The sequence below is a fragment of the Eptesicus fuscus genome, chromosome 15, assembly GCF_027574615.1.
Source record: "Eptesicus fuscus isolate TK198812 chromosome 15, DD_ASM_mEF_20220401, whole genome shotgun sequence".
NCBI classification, from domain to species: Eukaryota; Metazoa; Chordata; class Mammalia; order Chiroptera; family Vespertilionidae; genus Eptesicus; species Eptesicus fuscus.
This window is the reverse complement of record NC_072487.1, coordinates 21,754,172-21,776,161: the sequence shown is the minus strand read 5'-3', so window position 1 is coordinate 21,776,161 and position 21,990 is coordinate 21,754,172. Positions and strand designations below refer to the sequence as shown.

At 35.6% G+C, this 21,990-nt stretch overlaps 1 protein-coding gene and 1 non-coding gene across 2 annotated transcripts in view; both read left to right on the top strand.

The window, feature by feature from the left end:
- CCDC171 (coiled-coil domain containing 171) overlaps positions 1 to 21,990 on the top strand; it is a 245,552-nt gene that overhangs the window by 68,991 nt on the left and 154,571 nt on the right. Inside the window, exons 12-17 of the mRNA XM_054727636.1 lie at positions 352 to 441; positions 1,466 to 1,666; positions 4,431 to 4,598; positions 6,356 to 6,544; positions 18,739 to 19,243; positions 19,987 to 20,103. Of these exons, the coding sequence (XP_054583611.1) occupies positions 352 to 441; positions 1,466 to 1,666; positions 4,431 to 4,598; positions 6,356 to 6,544; positions 18,739 to 19,243; positions 19,987 to 20,103 (1,270 nt within the window). The remainder of the gene's footprint in view (positions 1 to 351; positions 442 to 1,465; positions 1,667 to 4,430; positions 4,599 to 6,355; positions 6,545 to 18,738; positions 19,244 to 19,986; positions 20,104 to 21,990) is intronic.
- On the top strand, positions 17,468 to 17,589 carry LOC114232781 (small nucleolar RNA SNORA71). Its single transcript, XR_003618880.2, has one exon. It is a non-coding gene; the product is annotated as a small nucleolar RNA SNORA71 (small nucleolar RNA).

Sequence of the window (21,990 nt, the reverse complement as noted above, 5' to 3'; positions counted from 1 at the left end):
TGCTCTGTCCTTTTTTCTTTTCTTATAGATGCCACTGCTTCTGGCATTTTGGTCCAGAAGGATTTTAAGAATAAAGTTATATTTGTTTATAGTGAGAATGAAATCCTTTGTCTGACATCTAGTGAAAACACAGTAATATCACTGACATTTTAAGCTTGAATGCTTTCTTTTCTTTTTAACCATGTGAGCTTGTGACAGAAATTACCTAGTTAACCAAAAGAAATTTTTAAGACTCTTAATTACTATTCAAAAGTGTATATTAAGTAACTGCATAAAAAACATTTAAAGATTAGCTTTTGAGTTACCAATCCTTAAAAAATATAAAAAGTTATTTACATTTTCTTTTATCAGCTAAACAGTGTGAATGATGCCAAGGAAAAGACATCTACTGAACTTGATTCTACCAAACAGAAGATAGACTCTCACACTAAAAATATAAAGGTATTGATTTTATAAAACTTTTTCCTTTGTATTAAGAGACAAATATAATTATTTAGGGAAATATTTATGATAAAAAGTATTTATGATAGAGATATCTGAAAATATGGCTTCCTATTTATTATTAAGTACATTTGGATACAACTTTAATTTTTTATTATTGATCAAAGTAACAAGAATGTTTTTCATTAAAAAATAAAACTTGATTAGAAATTGTTCTGATTAATGGAAACATTTATTTCCCAGACTTAATTATAATACCATGGATTACAAATTTAAGATTTAATGTCTACTCTTAGACACATAGTAAACATTTTACATAAGCACATCAGTATTTGGAGTCGGTTTCCATCATTTTAGGGTGGAGCCATTGTTTTTCGTACGTCATGCCTAGTAATGGGCCAAGACCACACCTGGCTCAGGTCCAGGAAAATCGTTTATTTTATTTTCTGTGCCATTTTTATGTAATACGTTTTTGCAGAACTATACTGAAGCAGCTCTCAGAGTTGCTCAGCAGTGTTGGATTTTTGTTGTTGTTGTTGGTTTATATTGCGTTTGTCCTTGACATACTTCATAGAATTTAAGTTTAAGGAATAAATAGTTCAGAATTTAATGCCACATATTTTAGATTTGTATTAGCATTTGGGATTTCATGGAGAAGGAAATGTTCTTATATTAAGTATAAGATTTAGTCTTAAAATGTTATTTACATGGTATTTAAAGGTTTTGGGGTTACCAAATCATTTTTTTTAATGGATTGAAAGAAAAGAACTTCTTGGAATAAGCTGTCTTATTAACACTTTATGTTTAAATGCTAAAACAACAAATTTTCTAATCTTACAGCTAAAATAATTGTACTTAGACAATATATTCAATAAAAAAACACACATAGTTTTTGACAAATGCTTGCCTTTGTGATTCTTTTATGGTAAAGTTTTGGAAATCTTCATGTGGATTTTATATTTGTGCCTCCCACCCCTATATTGGCCCGCCATCATATGACCTCTATTCTTGGTGTCTCCTCCAGGACCTTCAGGATAAACTGGCTGATGCCAATAAGGAGTTGAGTCATTTACGCAGTAAGTGTGCAGATAGAGAGGCTCTGGTCGGCACTTTAAAAGTGGAGCTGCAGAACGTGCTACACTGCTGGGAGAAAGAGAAGGCACAAGCGGCCCAGTCCCAGTGTGAACTGCAGAAGCTTTCCCAGGCTTTCCACAAGGACTCCGAGGTACCACCTGAGTCAAGATGGCCGTTTCACTAGTCTCAGTTTTATAAATTTACATACTTCAGCTGGCTGTTTTTACTCTTATTTGGCTTAATTAAAAAATTCTTCTGAGCCGATTATTTTGAAATATGCATGCCAGCTGCAAAATCAGTCACTCCATTACTCTGTGCCATCCTGTTTCAAGGAAGAAGTAATGTAGATTAACCCTTCTATCACTTGTACAAGTAACCTATCTCAATAACTATGATCCTAACAGCCCTTTCAAGGTTGGCCTGATTGCTAATGATAAAATTATTTTTTCGATTTCAGTAGTTAGTAGCTAGGCATGGTAGAAAGAATGTGTTTTTTGTTTTTTTAATCAGAAAGAACTGGACTTGGGTCCTGGGGCTTTTATTTACAAACTATGAGTATGAACAAGTCGCACAGCTTAGTCTCTCCACATCTGAGTTTCTTTATTTGCAAAACAGGAATAATATTTACTTTAATAGACAGTCAGTCTCCTTACTCTTTATATAAAAATTTAGAAAAAAACAAATCACACAAAATTAAAACTTTATTTGGGTGCCCTAGAGAGTGGCTTACCATTTTCATTTTCATTTATTAACCACTTCTTAAAGTATGATGACAAAACTTTCATAGTATGAGCTGGGTGAATGGAATTATATGTTCTTTTACCCAGGGGATGTGGAGCTAGTCTGGCTAGTGTGAAACTGGTTTATCTGAGTCGTCCGGCATATTGAGTTCATTACTTCAACAAATATGAACATGCATGCCAAGAGCGTAAAAAGGAAACATTCCTTCCCCTCTTCTTGCAGTCTGGGATTTAAATTGTGTCCACATGAAGGGCCTGGAATTGTTCTACACATCAGATAGTGATTAAAGTAAAGGAAACTAGAAGCCTGACTATATTGTAAAGTCAGCATGTCTACAACAATGTGGTTGGGTTCAACATGTGTGAATTGATTTTGGATCTTGAGATTCTCTTTTCACGCCAAATGGATGATTATCATGCATGGTTTATCACAGCCCAAGCAAAAAGGACATAATGGCGACACAATGAATTATCTTTGAGGATGAACTCAATGGCAAAATGTGCAGGGGGAGATTTTAAGTGACTGAACATTACATTTGCTTAGTTATATTTAATAAGATTTTTAAACATCTCAGCCCAGTTGAAAATGCAAAAGACATCTTTAATTGCTTAAAAAAGAAAATGGCATAGCATATTTATGAAGACTTCTGATATGCTAACTCAAGTTTATGATTTTAATCACATATTTAATTTTCTTTTGTTTTTAAATTGTTGTATTTGGAAAAAAGTAAGGTGGCATATAGAGAATTAAGATATGTGTATCTTAATTTCTCCCAAAAGAAACTTTGCCCACAAATTTCTAATTATGCTGTATTCAGTTTTTCTTTTCTATTTGAATATGTTTTCATTGATTTTAAAGAGAGGGGAAAGGAGAGGAAGAGATAAAGAAACATCAGTGAGAGAGAAAAGAAACCAATCAGCTGCCTCCTGCACACCCCCTACTGGGATCCTGCAACCTGGGCATGTGCCCTGACCGGGAATCAAACCAGTGACCTCTTGGTGCATGGTATGCCACTCAACCAACTGAGCAACACTGCACATATATTCAGTTTTTCTTATCCAGAAGATGAGAATTTCTATTTTTCCCCTCTTAAAATCTCGCCTTTAAACAATTTTTTTTGCTCATATATTAAAAAAATCTCGAGGGAATTTATTTTATCTACATAAAATATTCATTTTGCAGCTTCACTGTTCCTTTGTCTTGAGTTCCATTCTTTGGGACTGTACTGGGGAAACACCTTATAAAGACAGCATTGGGCTTTTTAGTAAGTAAATTTTCCTTGTGTGTAAGATGGGATCAGCTTTTTACTGACTTCTACAGCAGAGTATTTCTAGGTCATTAAACAATGGATAGTTTTGTTATTGTAATGGCAGTATAATTTTAAAGAACTTTTTCTACATAGTTCTAATTGGACGGTTTTGAAAGGATAGCTTGGACAGCTATGTCCATTTTTTTTATTCTTCCTTTGTAGTGTTTGAACACCTACAAATGCCCCTGTGCCAAACACTATATGAACTTATTTATAAGCGGGCAAAATAAATGAGCCCATCTTCCATATCTTTCATATCACTGTCTGCTTTGCCTAAGGGGCTTGGGATAGATTTCCTATAAGTGGTAAGTAAGCTGGAATCTCTGGAGGGGGCGAAAGCTGAGTAATTGTGTACCTGTGAAGTACAGATATTGGCGTAACGTTTTCTCTGACCGAGTTGAGTAACACTTCTCTCTGTAATGGTGTTTTGACTTAAAATAACATCTGTTTTAGCAAATGTAAATATGAAATTACAGAATTACCACACAGACTTTCAGTTAGGAGAGCTTAGAAACAACTTGTTCAGATTCCTTCTGTTACAGCTGAGGAAGTTGAGGCCTGAACATGCACGCACTAAGACCACCTCCTTAGTAGTAGCAGAGCTGGGTCAGAACTCTGGTCTTCTGGCTTATAGATTTCAGAATTTGGTTTTGAATACTAAGTGTAAGCCATTCCCAGTTTCTTTCTGATGCTAGTTTTGATTGTAAAAAAAAAAATAAGTCACCAAAGTGATAATATTCTGAGACTTGAGTATTTTAATTCCTTCCCAAGTTTTTGAAATAAATTATTTACCATATATATTATGTGTTTTACTTCTTACAATGTTTATATACTGGAATTAATTTCCTTTTTCTTTTTCTCACAGGAGAAGCTAACCTTCCTTCATACCTTGTACCAGCACCTGATAGCAGGCTGTGTGCTCATAAAACAACCAGAAGGCATGCTGGATAAATTCTCTTGGTCTGAGCTTTGTGCAGTCTTGCAGGAGAATGTTGATGCCCTGATCGCAGACCTCAACAGGGCTAATGAGAAGGTAACTGTCCTCAGGCACCAGATACCTCTATTAAATTCAGTGACATTTGTCCACATCACAGTATCATTAAGAGGGGCTGACATTCATCTTATTTCAAAAAGAATTTGGATGTTAATAATTCAATACCATTAATTATGGCTTGTCTACCACTCAGTTTGATGCCATTGCTGTGGGCATGTAAATGTGACTGAAGTCTGTATGAAGTCTCTAAGCTCCACTTTCTGTGCAGGACATGCTAATACTACTAGCCAGTATTAGCCACAGGGACCTAATTAAAAGAAAATAAATTAATCTTACTGATGAAGCAATTCAAAGAACTTAGCCATTTACATTAATAAACCAACTCTTTATGTTAGCATAAAATAGAAACAAGATACAGTTCTTCAAAAACATGGTCTTAAAATTCTTTGCTTAGGAAATAATGAGGTATTAAAAGCAGTTAAAATTTTAAATTATGTTTATAACGTTTCTTGAAATATAACAAACTGTGTATTACCAAACCCATTCAGTGCTGTAGATTGTAAGAAGTATATATTGTAGGAGAAAACGGTAGACTTCTATAGTCACTTTATCATTCACAAGCTTAGAAATTCAGTCTTTCAAAAAAAATTTAAAAACTTTCTTTTGGTTATAGAAAATCAAAATGGCTTAGGAGACTTAACATATGTCACCATTAGAAATATTGATTCTTATCCTGGGTCTATTGAACTAGTCAGAACTATGTTTACGAGGTCTAGTTTCCAGATCTTAGTTGTAATGACATTTGCTCTTAAGAGACATGGAAAGAAAAACTGTTCCCCAAAGTTTATTTTTAACCTTGGCCCAATTTAAGGGTGGGTTAGGAGATTTTACCTTGGTCTGATTGGCAAACACTACCATAGGCACTGAGAAGTGGGATTGAGGAAATGAGAGAATAAATTGTGAGCCACAGATGCTGTTCATGATTGTGAATGTGTGAATCATGGGTTTGAAAATTACTGATAATTAAAATGAGTTCATGTTTTAACCCTCTGAGATGCTGTTATGCTTTAATAGATTTTCATAGTTTCAAAACATCATTAATTGTCATACATGTTAGGTGATTTTCTTTACAGTGTTTTGAATGTGAAATAAAAAATGGTTGGAAAATTCTGCTTTATTATATGTAACATGTTTGTAGATATGTAAATCTCATTTAAATACTTACTTTCCCATTGAGCTATCTTAATAGATTGAGCTTTGGATCTAGAAGTAAGAATATTCTTCTCAATTATTTTTTTTAGTAAAATGGGTCTTAGAATGAGTAATGCTCTTAGAAAGAGAAGAATAAAAGATTTGTCATCTAAGCATACATATGACACCATTTTGCGCTAAAATATGATAATTTGCTGTACTAATTCCTGCTTCATCATTTCTTTATTTTCTTTTTAAAAAAATGTTTTTATTGATTTCAGGGAGGATGGGAGAGGGAGAGAGAGATAGCAACATCGATGATGAGGGAGAATCATTGATTGGCTACCCCCACTGGGGATCGAACCCACAACCTCGGCATGTGCCCTGACCCGGAATCGAACTGTGACCTCCTAGTTCATAGGTTGACGTTCAACCACTGAGCCATACTGGCTGGGCATCATCATTTATTTATTTTCATTTTAACTGAGAATGTTTATATGATCTTAAGGAATAAAATATATTGGAACATTTTGGATGTTTTTTTGGAGGATACATGGAAATGGTTTGTCAGCATAGCTTTTTCTCTGTTGCATGTCCCCATTTAGATAAGTCACCTGGAGTATATCTGTAAAAACAAGTCTGATACGATGAGAGAGCTTCAGCAGACCCAAGAGGACACCTTCAACAAAGTGGCTGAGCAGATCAAGGCCCAGGAGGGCTGCTGGCAGAAGCAGAAGAAGGAGCTGGAGCTGCAGTACTCGGAGCTCCTCCTGGAGGTGCAGAAGAGGGCACAGGTATGCCGCTTCCACAGAGCGTTATTTCAGATGCCGTTGTCAAGTCAGTTAAAACCTCCTGATTGCCACATAAACTTGGTAGGCACGAGTGATACCTATGATCACGCCAACATAAATGGATATGTCTTGTGTGTGCATGAGTACTAAGAATTGTCTTTCACTTAAGTATGGAAGTAGATGGGTTTCTGGTTAAAGTATCTCAGAATACATTGATCAATTGATTGCTAAAATTGTATTGCCTTTATTTACTTTTAAAATAAAAGGTTAAGAGGTTTGGTAAAGTATTGTCAGTTTCAGTGTAGGTATTTTTTTTTTTAATCCAGTTTACTCCACTTATAGGGGTTCCTATGTGAACCATCATTTTAATTCTTTTGGGGTTGAAATTTGTTATACCTCCTAACATTGTATAAGAATTACAGTTGTAGACCTTGTAGCAAAATAATTGACTGTGAGATGTATTATGTCTTCTATGTTGGATTCCATTGAGAGCAGAAGCTATGAGTAGTTAATCATACTTTTTCTTACACAAATTTTTGTCAACTTAATTTATTATTGCCCAATCAGGAATAATGTATGGTAGTGTATATAGTTTTTTTCATTTTGAATTTAATAATGGGTCCCTTTTTCTCAAGATAGGAGACTTAGGAATCAGAAGGTTATATATTCTTCCCATGTTAAGGGCCTTATGTGAACTTATGCCTTTTTCTGTGAATTTGCATGAATTAATACACTCTCTTCAAATAGCCATTTGTTCATTGTATGAAGGGTGCCTTGTGATATGCCCTGCATTTTCTACTACTGAAATAAAAGACCTAAACAATTTATTATTTTTAGAAGTAGCATTGACATACAGTGAAGTGAACAAATCTTACATGTACAATTTGATGTTTTGATCAATGCAAACACCATGTAAGTATCACCCTACTTAACACTTAAAACATTGTCATTACCCTAGAAAGTTCCCTGACCCACACCATTTGTTCAAGACTTTCCTTTCCTCCTTGAATAGCTTCCTTCCTTTGTGAAAAAACAATTGACAACAGTTTGTTGTCCATTTTCACAGAACAGTAGGTCCTTGGCTTATGTCGGAGATCTGTTCCTACGGCGCGACTTAACACGATTTTCGCCGTATGTCGGAACCCACCTACATAAGCACCTACGTCACTCACATAGAGCACATACACAGCAGTAATGAAGTGAAACAGTAAAAAAAATTTAAAAGAAAGATAACGATTCCTGATCTTTACTTGTGGTAAATAAATAATAAAAAACATAAAGCACGTGTGTACATATGTTGAAATGACATAACTTTTTTTTTTTTTAATAAATAAATGGGAGATGGTGATGTAACCATGAAACAAGGTACGTCGAGTTCGATGTAACCCGAGGACTGCCTGTACTGCCTTTTCCAGAATGTCATATAAATGGAATTATACAGCATGTAGGCATTTGTGTCTGACTTTTTTCACTTAGAAAAAATGTATTTGGGATTCATTACTGTCCTTATGTTTATCAGTAGTTTGTTCTTTTTTTTTTTTTAATATGCATTTTATTGATTTTTTTTACAGAGAGGAATAGAGAGTTAGAAACATCGATGAGAGAGAAACATTGATCAGCTGCCTCCTGCACACCCGCTACTGGGGATGTGCCCACAACCAAGGTACATGCCCTTGACCAGAATCGAACCTGGGACCCTTCAGTCTGCAGGCTGATGATGCTCTATCCACTGAGCCAAACTGGTTAGGGCATTCTCACATTCTCTTAAGAGTACGTTTGTACAGAAAATATTTTAAATTTTTATAAAGTCTAATTTATCAATTTTTATGGGTGTACTTTTGGTGTCCTATCTAAGAATTCTGTTTTATATAGTCATTAGGATTTCTCCTATTTTTTTCTTCTAGATGTTTTATAATTTTAGGTTTTACATATTTGTCTATGATCTATTTTGAGTTAGTTTTTATAAAGGTGTGAGGTATGGGTTAATGTACATTTTTTTTTGCATGTGGATGTTCAGTTATGCATTCTAATACTATTTGTTGAAAAGACTATCCTTCCTTATTTGTACCTTTGTAAAAAATCAATTGACTATATTTGTGTAAGTCTATTTCTGGACTTTCTCATGTGTTGCATTTATTTGTTTGTTCTTTTTTCAACACGACACTGATGTGATTACTGTAACTTTTTAGTAAGTCTTAAAATCAGGTCATGTGAGTCTTCCAGCTTCATTTTCTATCAGTTTTTGAACTCACTTCTTTTATTCTGAATCTGCAGGAGAGCATAGCAATTCACTTTCTGAAGTAAGGGAGTCAGTCATCACAGTTGCTAATGTTTTAAGAGAAGCTCACACTGAAGGCTTTTCTCTGAAGAATGTGTTATACCCTAGGCTTTGATCCATGGCTATGCAAATTAAAAGTATAATTTTCATTATTCCTAAAAGTACATTAATATTACATATTGGCATATAGCTTATATTACTTATGTACATATTTGAATTTTCATAAAATATAATTGAATATACAGCAGCAATTTAATTGAAATTTGTATTTGGCAAACTGCTATTATAATGTATATTACAGGCCCTATAAATTTTATTTTTGGAAAGTTTGTAATGATGAATTCTATTTTTCCACTCTTTCCCCCAAAGCTATAATGCAAATAACAATACTTTAATTTTATAGTACTTATGCATTTTCAAAAATTATGTTAATGAGGTCATGAGGGGAAAAAAACTACAGTTTTTGCATAGGATGGTGGATTGTAGAGGATGTTTGGTGTCAGATGAACATAGCCATTAATAGAGACCATCTGCTGGGAAACATGACTTATCTACAGAGCCCTGTGTTTAATGTTTGGTATTGTTAAGACTTGGTTAGTAAAAGGCAGCTAGTTAAAGAAAAACCAGTTTTTGAATTTGAATTGCTTTTATCTGAAAAAAATGTGGTAGAGTTATTTGCAAGACGTTTGAATGTGTAAGCTTTAAAGCAATTAGTGGAAATGCTATTAGATAAATGAAACTTGTAGAATAGGAAGTTTGGTTTTAGCATTACATTATTTAGTTTGCAGCATTAGGTAAAATGTGCTAGCCACATGGTTGGGTAATTCTTGAATCTAAATACTTTTGGAGCCATCCTGTAAATGTATCTGAAGCATCTATGCCTGCTGAAGCACCTGGGCTCAGTGCCACATTCCATTCCATGTACTAAGTTTGCTTGTGCAGTCTTATTTCTTTTCTACCTGAAAAAGACAAAATTATAGGAACATGAACTTCCTTTCTAGAAATAAAGATTTTTCACTATAAGTTAAGTATAATTAAGCCTTGATGTAATGTTTATTGTAAACATTTTAGTATGACATTTCTGTTAAATCAAATGAGTTTAGAATGGAGAACAAAAATCAAAGAAATTCAGATTCATTATAATATGCTGCATTTTTTCCCTCTTATATCATGATATTAAGAGTATTTCCCCAAGAAATCTGGGTTAGTCTTAAAACTGTTATTAGATGTTGAAACTTTTAATTGAAATCCAAAACTATTCAGGGGTAATGCAGCTTGCTTTTATTGTTGGAGGTGGTAAGTATACATGCCTGCTTGAAATAATTCACAGGAGTTAGACATAATCCTGCCACACCATATTTTCATGGACTATGAGTTAGTTTGGGTGAGCACCTCTAATGAAATACTGGAAAGTCCTCTGACTACTTTTCATATAATAGTTTTAAAATTAAAAAATACATTTTTATTGATTTTAGAGAGGAAGGGAGTGGGAGAGAGATAAAAAATCAATGATGAAAAAAAATCATTGATCAGCTGCCTCCTGCACAACCCCCTACTGAGGATTGAGCCTGCAACCCGGGTATGTGCCCTGACCGGGAATTGAACTCTGAACTCCTGGTTCATAGGTCAACACTCAACCACTGAGCCACACCAGCCAGGCTAGAAATTGTTTGTTTTTAAAATAATGTTATTTGTTAAATTTGCATAATGTTGGATGGGTTTTTTTTTTCATTGCTCTTGCATACTTTGCATGCCTCCTCCAGTGGAGCCACACAACAACCCCATGAGATAGGTCATTTAAGCATCCTTTCTATTTTACAAAAGTGGAAACTAAGATTCAGAGAACTGATACCACTTATTTGAATAGCAAGGAAATTCTAGGGACAGGATTAGAATAGAGATAACAGATGTAAACTGTTTAGTACTTTGGTTGGCATTTAGAAATTGCAAAGTGAATGTTATGTGCTCCTTAATATTTTATCTTCATCCTTATCTTTCAGTCCCTTTGGCATTATACAACACTGTTTTAAAGAAACATATGCTGTTTTTCTATATACAGTGATATCTGAAAATAGGTCTAGTGACAAGTTAGTTTCATATTTCTTGAACTTACATTTCCGAGTGATTCTTAATTAATAATTAAACATGGTAATGTATAAAAAAGCTAACCAGTGCCATATTGCCAGCCATGCATAATGGTAGTTCCTTTATCTCTTATATCTCTCAGACTCCTCCCCTTCCCCCGAGATACTGAATTTTTAGTATACTTTATTACAAAATTACCACTATAGGTAAGAATATCAAAACAACTTTTACATAATATAGTCAATATTAATAAATACTTTACATGTTATATACCAGATACATAGGACAGTGTGTTTCATGTTGTGGTACTAATCAAGAGTTATAATACTTAGTTTTTCCCTCAGTGAGTGTCCAATTTAGTTGGGGGAGGTATTCAATAAATGAGAAACATTAAATAATATAAGGTTTATCATAAGGCTGTATATACTTACTTGCTAAAAGAATGATATAAACTTAGAGGAGGAGGTGGTTGAAGTTTAAAGGCTTCATAGAGGAGACTGGTGATTTGAAAGCCCAGCAGAAAGGGAGACATGAGACATCAGAAGTTAGAGGTAATGCTTCTTTCCAGCTGTCTGAGGTAGTGTCTGTTAATCAACAAATCAAGCATCTTGGCTTTACAAAGAGCTTTTTAAAATTATTTGTGCCTTACAAACAAAAGAATAAACACGGGCACAAACATTTTTGTGTATGTACTATTTTTGACATTCTAAATGTAACAAAATAAAGATAGTGTTTTTAAGTTAAGTAAGTAATCATTATGGGGTTAGAGTATATGTATATACTAGTGGCCCAGTGCATGAAATTGTGCACATTAAAAGGGAATTAATTAGAGGAAATATTTTAATATTGCTATTTTCCCTTTCTCTATAATAAAAGTGTCAGAGATGAAAGAAAATTAGTACGGGGATGCGTGCAGGCAGCGTCACGTCCCAGGCCAGGGACACACACAGGCAGCGTCACGTCCCAGGCCAGGGACACATGCAGGCAGCGTCATGTCCCAGGCCAGGGACACACGCAGGCAGCGTCACATTAGTGCTGGGTGGGGACACACACAGGCAGCGTCACGTCCCAGGCCAGGGACACACGCAGGCAGCGTCACGTCCCAGGCCAGGGACACATGCAGGCAGCTTCATGTCAGCACTGGGCAGGGACGCACATAGGCAGCGTCACGTCAGCGCTGGGCAGGGACGCACATAGGCAGCGTCACGTCAGCGCTGGGCAGGCCTCCGTGCACCTCTGCCAGGGGCCGCCCCAGGCCGAGCCGTGCGGAGGCCCTCCTGGTGATGGCAGTCCCTGCCCACCCGCTCCTGCTGTGCGTGCCGCCTGCTGAATGGTTGTTATGTGATGGTGTCCCAGCCAATTTGTATATTCCTCTATTATTAGTATAGATACCAGATAACAAAACTGGTAGGTCCTATGGTAGAAAGAACTTTTTGAGGAATTGCCAAACTGTTTCCAAAATCAGCTGACACCATTTGCATTCCCACTAGCAATGTATGAGGATTCCAATTTCTCCCCAAAATGTGCTTTAACAGAGAAACATTTATATCACAGGAAAAGCAGACGAATTTATGTTTATTATGTTTTAAAATATTTCCATGGTATAAAAAGACAAGATATATAACTTATAAAAATAAGACATTTTAAATGCGGTCCTTTCATGTCTATGTGTCATTGAATAACCAGTTTGCAATTTGTCTTTTTGCCAATATAAAGAATAGAAGCTCAGCAAGCAGAAGTGATAAAAAGAATTTTACTCCCTAGGGAAGTGTCTAATTTCTGGCTCAAAGTCTCAAAGTTCATGGAGTGCTATAAGCCAGTAAGGCATCCCTCAAAGCTTGTATACTTCAGGAAGTAAGCATGTGATTCATTAAGGAAAGAAGCTGTCCTCTCCCCCATTTTTGTCACAGAATAAAGAAAAGCTTGTGAAATTATAAAGTATTTTTAAAAAAATACATATTTTTATTGATTTCAGAGGGGAATGGAGAGATATAGAAACATCAATGATGAGAGAGAATCATTGATTGGCTGCCTACTGCATGCCCCACACTGGGAATGGAGCCTGCAACCTGGGCATGTTCCCTGTCTGACTGGGAATCAAACCATGACCTCCTGGTTCATAGGTCGAATCTCAACTACTGAGCCACACAAGTTGGGCATTATAAAGTCTTTTTGATATGACAGAGATCTGCCTAAAGGATATCCATTCTATATTTTCAGTTAAAATTTTTTTATTTTGCAAAATTATGACTTTGGGGGGAATTTTGAAATATTATTTTTGAAATTAAACCCAGTAAGGAGGATTTCAGTACTAGGAATGCTTTCGTCTCATTTGAAGGGGATGTTCCTTATGTTTGCTTAAAAAATATTAGCCTTTAATCTCCTTGGGTAAAGAACATAGGATTTTTTTTTAAAAGGAAAATTTGCTCTTATAGCTGTTTCTAGCCTTACCATCAAACAAGCTTTGTTCTTCAAGAATAATTCACAGTAAATAATGCAATGCCTCTGAAGGTCCCTGTGGCCTATCAGGATTAATTTAAAACAGAATTCTGACATGTTGATAACTTCCAAATTATATTTGGAAACTATATCTCTTTATATTTTTCTTTTTATATTTGTAAAGCTTTTTATTCATTGGTATTTATTCAGTGGCTTTTATGGGCAAAATCCAGTATTTAGCACCAGGGAACATTTTATAAAGGAATTTTTAATTTGTTCAGTATTTATTAAATGCCTCTAGGGTCTATATAGAGCACTGCAGTAATAATTCCTGGCCTCTAGGAACTCGCACTCTATTGTCTTCGAGGGAGAGTGGTTAAACACACATGATATAAGGAAGCAGCAATGTAGGAATTAAATCTTGAGTAGTTAAGTTCATAGCTGGTCAGATCAGTGTGTGAGTGAGAATGATAGTCAGAGGTGTCATGGACTAGGTAGACCCTGAAATGGTCTCTGAAAAGGGTTAGATTTTGAGTGACGTTAGGGGAGTGGAAGGGAAAATGACCTGCGGGTGCTAGAGAATGTGGTTACGTTGTGAAAAGTGGTGGTGAGGCTCCTGGCTGGAAAGTAAAGGAGCAGATTGTTCTCTCCTTTTCCAAGCTGAGGATTGTGGGAGAAGGTGCAGCCTTTACAGAAGGAAGGCACGTGGGGTGTTGTGACCTGAGTGGAGGACCTTGGTCGAGGTTAAGCAATAGGATTGGACTGACAGAATTTGACAGCATTGAAATGGGCATGAACGGCTGGTGGTGGGAATAGCTGGAACCGGGGTGGGAGCAGGGGATGGATCAGGATGTGCACTGTGCTGGCCGATGCTTTGATTTGGGGATGCCGAGGATAGGTGAAGAAAGGAGGCGGAATTAAGGCTGACTATAAAGTCTTTGACTCGAATAATCTGGTGGGTATTGGTGCAATTTAATGATATAAAGAGGACTACTGTGAACACTTTTAGGGGGGAAATCAACAGAACTGGACTGGATACTTAACTTGCTGTGGTTGTGTGGTCTCTAATGAGATGGCTGCTCGTGGTTCCGGATTTCAGTGGAGATGCCAGGGATGCAGAAATGTCATTGTTAAGAAATGAGCAAAACTCTCATAATATTTGTCAATAACAGCTTAAAAATTTAATTTTATTATTTTTAAATCTTGAATTCTAATATCCCACTTTGTTAATCCTAGTTATCTAATTGATATTGACCTGTTTGATTTTTTAAATAACCATTGATACTTGGTATCTTGATTATAATTACTTAAACCAACAATGATTTAAGACAACAGATGGTTGTTAAATAAACAACAGATTATTTTTATTTATAAACAGACTTCACAAGTATTCTTTGTCTTATTTTTATTCTTTTAGCAATTGTGAATGGCATCTCTTTTTTTACAATAGAAATTATATGAGTCTCATGAAGTCATCCATAGTGGTAGTAATTAATATTAATCAGTACTCTTTAATATATAATCACTAAAAATGATCAAAATTTGGCATAAATATCTTCAAAAATTGCTTTATTAGATTGCCACTACTTCTACAAGGTGACCTAAAATGAAAACTGGCTGTGTAAGTCAGGAATCTCAGTTCTATTTTTAAAAAATTCCAGTGGGTTCCTGTTTTGCTCTATATAGAGAGAAGTGGGGTATTTTAGGTAATATAGTTTATTTATTTATTTTTAAAAATATATTTTTATTGATTTCAGAGAGGGCAAGAGATAGAGTGATAGAAACATCAATGATCCACCAGCTCCAGCATGCCCCCCACCTGGGCTTGCATCCTGGGCATGCACCCCAATGGGGACTCAAACCATGACCTTCTGGTTCATAGGTCAAAACTCAACCACCTAACCACACTGGCCAGTGATTTTTATTTATTTTTATTCATTTTTTTAATTAACCATTTTATCCTAGAACCACCCATTTCTGGATGTCTCTCTAAAATGCTTTTAGCTTTAACCTGATGCTTTGTGGAAGTGGAAGTACACGGTGAGGAGTTTGTGATTCATCATGCACTAAAACTGGCTAATCTTTTCCACAGTGGGCTTACTGTCCTTTAACAATCCATTCAATTTTGACCAATGATGTTGAGTATTATTTTGAAATATTTAAAATATCTTGAGGAAATATATCTTTTCACCATTCTTTATTCAACAAAGTAATTTTTGTTGGAAAACCACTTCTGCCTGATACTTTGAGATCTGTGAATATGTAAATCGGTAGCCACCTGGAACATGACTAGATTCAGTTTTATTTTTACTCTGTAGCTATGACTAGTGTGGCTCTTTTACCTCAGATTTTCTAGAATTATCCTCTAATTGAACAGATGGAATTGATTTTGGAGAGAATATGGAATTAACCTTTGTAATTTCCATTTATTCTCCTCATTCCATCCCTACTCTCTTCAACTCTGGCAGTTACTCTTGGCAGTTATCCTTGTCTGTCTTTTTTTTTTTTTTTTAAATGTTTTTATTGATTTTAGAGAGAGAGGAAGGAAGGGAGAGGGAGAGAGAGATAGGAAGAAACATGGATTGGTTGCCTCCTGAACGCAACCTAGGTATATGCTCTGACTAGGAATCGAACCGGCAACATTTGGGTGCACGGATGGCAGTCTTCATGTTTCTGATTCTCCCATCCATTTATCAAAGCATAGAGACTGTTCCAGGATTTTATAGCTTCTCATTGTTTTTTAGGTAAGGTTTAATTTCCTTAATCATCTATTATCAACCTACTTCTTAAATTTTCATCCTTCTCTTTTCTTTAGATGTACTGAGTTATTTGCACCTCCTTAGAACATATTATCCTGTTTTCTGGCTCTTACTTTTTCACATGCTAGTCTTCTTGCTTTCTCTAGCTAACATTCAAGTGTCAGTTTTTCCTTTTCTTAAAAGTTGCCTCTCTAAAAAGGGTGTCTCACCTTAGCTGCCAGGCAGTTCAGCAGGCTAGTGCTTCTCAGAGTGTCTTGCTTTGTTCAGCTGCTTCCAGTGGGACACCACTTCCTTTACAAGGGTCTTTGTATGGAGGCCTGGGGCACAATCCCAGTGACAGAATACTGCCCCCACAGCTTGGCTATCAGTGGAGATGTGGTGAGCGCAAGCCTTTATCTCTCACAGGTATGGCTGGATCAGACTTTTGATAAGAGTTAGAATAAATCAAGGGAATTTAGTATAGAACATTTAAAATAATGTCTAAAATACAATTTTTTTTTTTTCCTGCCCAAGACAAAGAATGGAAGAAGTGGAATCCTTCAGAGCAGGGGTCCTCAAACTTTTTAAACAGGGGGCCAGTTCACTGTCCCTCAGACCGTTGGAGGGCTGGACTATAGTTTAAAAAAAAACAAACTATGAACAAATTCCTATGGACACTGCTAAGTCGGCTGCTAAGCAGGACAGGCAGCGGTGGCAAAAACACCCGGCGGGCCGGATAAATGTCCTCGGCGGGCTGCATGTGGCCCGCGGGCCGCAGTTTGAGGACCCCTGCTTCAGAGAGTGGCCTCTTGTGTACTTCCTTCACTCTTTTGCACTCAGGACTGTGCCTCTGAGTGTCCTTACTCACTCTACGCCTTTGGGAACCTCTCCTCCAGCCTCAGAAGTCACTTCCTCAGCCGTATACCGTATTTCCACATGTCTGAATTCTTTTGGCTACCGCCCATCAACATTGTCCACGCTAGGCTTTGACACCAGATCTTGCAGAGTAGTCAAGAGTTTGCATGATTTTCTCCAAGTCTTATCACTTTGAGGTCTTCCTGCCAATGTAAGTTTTAGAAATGCCTTTGGTTTTTTAGCTGTTCATGGCTAACGATTGAATCAGACACACGCTCTCTGTGAACCTCTCCCAAAGATCAACATTACATTTTAGACAGAGTGCATTCTGAACCAATAATACAGAGAAGTATTTTCCTAATGCCCACATACAATGCAGATAGTGCTTTACTTTGCCATGTAGTATATACAGAGCATGGTTTTTCTCCGTCTCTGGTTAACCCCCTTATTCAAATTAAACCCCTTTGGCCTGCTTTTAAAAAGAAAGAGGTCCATGGTCAAGTCATGGCAGCTCCCCTGCCTAAGAAAAGATCCAAATGGAATCATGGGCTCCTGTGCCCTGGTCGCTGACCGTGCCGGGAGAGAATCGCTGAAAGGCGTTTTCTCATGTTTGAGGGTCCAGCTGTCCCTTCCAACCCTGGAGCTTTCACACACTAGCTAGAAACAGTCCAAATGAAGCTGTTAAGGGGTTACAAGGATTACATTAAATTATTATAGGGTAGCTATGGCTAGCTTCCTTACTGGTGGAGCACTTTTTTTTTTTTTTTTAAAAAAACAACAACAACTTCACTCCTACTTGTTCTTTACCTTAATCCTCCAAAAGCCTGTTAATGTCATTTTGTGTGAACTCCCTTTTGTGTACCGCTGGCAGTCTGGCATAGCTCTGTCTTAGCACTATACCGAAATAATTGGTTTACTTGTCTGCTTTCCTAGCACATGGAATTTAGTGTGTAATCAATAAATGTTCATTGAATGATAAATGAATCTGTAAAGGAAATCTGGATGTTATGTTCTAAAATTTATTCTGCCTCAGCAGTTCCTTAATGATTAGGCATAAGATTTCATAGAGAGCTGGTTTACTTTTTAGTGATTAAAAATACAGTGTCCGCAGTTAAAATTTCTTTGTGTTTCAAATTAAGTTTTAGGATGTAAGTGCCTTTAATTAGGAAAAGAGGATCAGATTGCTGCTGAGGCCCAGCTTATAACTAGCATTTCCTCTCACTATGGGAGCTGTACTTTGTACAGATTTCTGTCTTGGGAAGGTAAGAAAGAAACTGAAGTATAAGACTATGTTCTGAGAGTCAGTTCCTTCTCATCCAGTAAATGGCAGACAGTCAAGTGCTATTTGTTGTATCATTGATTTAACCCTTTGCTTATTTTGGCAAAAGCAAAGTCTTCTTATATATAGGAAAGCCTCTATTGATGGTGTAATTTCTGTTTAAAAGCAGGAAATAAAAGTTAGTGAGGAATGGAAGAGGAGAAATTATGAGAAATGGAAGATGAGAAATTTTCTTTTTCTAAATATGTGTACATATTCATGTGTACAGGAAATTTATGAATTACTTTTAAATTTATTTGTTCTATTTCATATAAAACTTCTTTGTAAGAGGATTTAAAAAGTCAATGTGCACATTCAGATCTAAGCTGTTTGGCCCGCTGTTGCTCTATCATACTATGTATTTGTTGGATATTTTAAAACATGGATCTTTTGAAGAAGTGGTTGTCAGCAAAAGTTTTTCTTCCTACTAAGAGGAATTAATAAAACACTGGTTTATTTCATATGATGACTTTTCTTCTTATAGAACTTTCAAGAAATTGCTGAAAAAAATATGGACAAATTGAACCGTATTGAGAAGTCACACGAACAGTTGCTTCATGAAAATACTCGCATCAAAAATGTGTTATCACAGACCCAAAAGGAACAAACATCCTTGCTGGCAGCCTGTGCCCTGATGGCTGGTGCCTTGTACCCTCTCTACAGCCGGTCATGTGCCTTATCTACACAGAGAGATTTTCTCCAGGATCAGGTCAACACCTTCGAGTTGTGCAAATTGGAAATTAGAACTCTAGCCCAGGCTTTGTCGACTGTAGACGAAAAGAAGCAAGAGGAAGCCAAGATGAAGAAAAAACCATTCAAAGGATTGATACGTGTATTCCGGAAAGGTGTTATTGCAATTTTGGCAGCAAACAGACTCAAGGTTTTGGGCCAATCGTGTGCCTCTCTTTTTACCTGGATGGAGAGTTTTAAAGACGGCATAGGCATGTTGGTGTGCACAGGAGAGCCCAAAGACAAGCATAAATTTCCAAGTAAGATAATTTGTGCTTTTTCAAATTTAAGTTGAATGAAAGTGACATGCAGTATGAATATGTTTTGCCACTATGCAAAAACTTAAAGTCATTTAATGTGTAGTCATGTAACATAGTCCCATACTTATGAACAAATATATTTATGTATAAGCTAGATTTTGTTTTTTTGTTATAAACATTAAATTATAAAGAAAGTAGCAAGTCTGTATAATTTCAACTTTGCCTAGCTTTATTAGATTTGAATGCTCTTTTCATAGTAAAGTGAAGAGTTTATACAGAAGTTTTTCAGTTAAGTCAATTCAGAGACTGCCCTACTTAAAATTAATTAACAGTATAATTTATTTTCACTTTCTATGAATCAGTATAAAACGATCAGAGTTAAAAATCTATTGAAGAACTCAATGAAAGGGATACAAATATAAAATTTTCAGCTAACATACGTGGAATGTTTGACTATTCTGAAGAAACAATGATTTCAATTTTAACTTTTGAAAAGCAAGCTATTAAGTAATATAAGTAGAACCAAAGAAAATTTCCTTTTTTCTTTGTTTTGTCAGTTAACAGTCACATATAAATAAAGTCAATCAAATCTAATATTTCTTATAGACTTTTCTGCCCCAGGCAAAGTTCTGTCTACAAGTTTTGATCTATTTCTTAAATGGCTAAACATTGCCATGCATTTTTAACATGATTTTAATAAATTTTTGTAGCGTTGCATGATGGATTTTTTTCTATTTTTGTAGAACATCAAAAGGAGCAGTTACGTTGTTTGCAAGCGCTTAGCTGGCTCACCAGTTCTGACCTTCTTGCTGCAATAATCACTTCTATGGCTGAGTTACAGGAAGTCATTAGTAAAACAGGTATGATTCCCTCTTTTATGTCCTCTCAAAATACATTTAAAAGCAAATGTAAAAAAATGCTTTATCGTACAAATTCTAATAAACAATCTAGAAAGAAAATATATTTGTTCTCATCTTTCTTTTCTTAGGTAAGGGAGATTGTTGAATCTATATTTAGTGAAGTAGAGAATTAGTGTAATTTTTTCATTATTTTATTTATTTATTTTTCTTTATTGATTAAGGTATTACATGTGTGCTTATGCCCCCCTTGCGCCCCCCCCCCCACACCCCTGCTCATGCCATCACCCACCTGGTGTCTGTGTCCATTAGTTATGCTTATATACATGCATACAAGTCCTTTGGTTGATCTCTGCCCCTTACCCCCAACCTCCCCTACCTTCCCTCTGAGGTTTGACCATCTAGAATTAGTGTGAATTTTGATGGGTAATTTTGTCTTTATTTATGGGAAAGTTAAATGATATTTCTTGGTAAATGTAGCCACTTTATTTTTTTCCCTTTGAGATCTGATTTTTCTATAGAAAGCTCATCATTAGCTTTTTTTATTAAATAATTCTGGTAATGTTATTTCAAATGTTTTAGTCTTCTTTTCATTTCTCTTTCTGACTATAAATTTTAGAAGTTTGAGTAATAACTGAATCAGTAGAAAATTTTCTCTCTCATTTGGTGATGTGTTTTTATTTTTTTCTAATTAATTTTAAAGGAAGTTAATTTGAATAGTCTGTTTCCACCATGTATGGAACCACATATAATTTGTAATTTCCAAAGGTCTAAAATTCACATTTGTTTCTCATGACTAAGATTGCATGATATGTTTGTGTGAAAAATTCAATGAAAACTAATTTCTCTATGCTAGAAGAGAAATTAGTCACCTACTGGTTAAGCTATGTCATTGGACTAAGTATTGTCATTTCAGACATGTTAATAGTGCAAATAGTATAATGAACTTGTTAACACTTGCCTGCTTAATAAATGTTATAAGCATTAATGAAATAATAACTTGGGATGTGATTTAAATTTTTAGACAACTCTGTTATGTAAATACAGATCATTTATTGTGATTTCAAATATCTAAACCTAAACCTAGGCTCTTGAAGAAGGAAATTTATGACTCAGAGATTATTTTTAGATTGTGGTGATTGATGTTGGTAAGCAATATGCTTTTTTAATGTATTGTCTCAACGTGTTGGATTTGGAATCTTAAAAGTCTAAATAAATATGTTTTAAGAATGTTGGTATTATAACTTCAAAACAAAATTAATATTCTTGAAAGAAGTTAATAAAAATTTTTGGATTTATTTTAATAAACAGATTATTTGTGTTAGTCTTATTCTCTGTAGGTATGTGGACACTTAAAAGTAGATTGGGTTTTTTAAGTTCTAATCTTGTTTTTATATTATTGCTTTATTTAATACATTTTCCCCTTATTACTCTAGGAGATAAAAGAAAAATATGTGGCTTGATTTGGCTCTCTAGCAAATATGCGCAGTGGTTATAGAACAAGATAACAATTCATGAACAATGTTAGGCAAAATGTAATGAGGGGTTGGATGGAGCAGTACTGGCTTTAAATGTAAACATCCATGGACAGTGCAGTGCAATGTGGGCATATGAGTATTGGGAAGGCTTCAGGTCAGAACTAGTAATTTAATTGGGCCTAAAATGAGAGTAAGTTAGAGAAGAGCGATAGCCTTCAGAAGAAGGTCATAGCTCAAGCAGAGATGCACAAGTGGGAGTAAGCACAGAACAGGGAGAAGGGACATTAAAGAGGTGAGAATGGAAATCCATGCCTAGCAGACCTGGCTTATTGATGGCGATTACTAAAGTGTATTTTCTAATAACCATATTGGGGAATTGTTGGAGGAAAGTTCGATCATTGGCATGGGATCA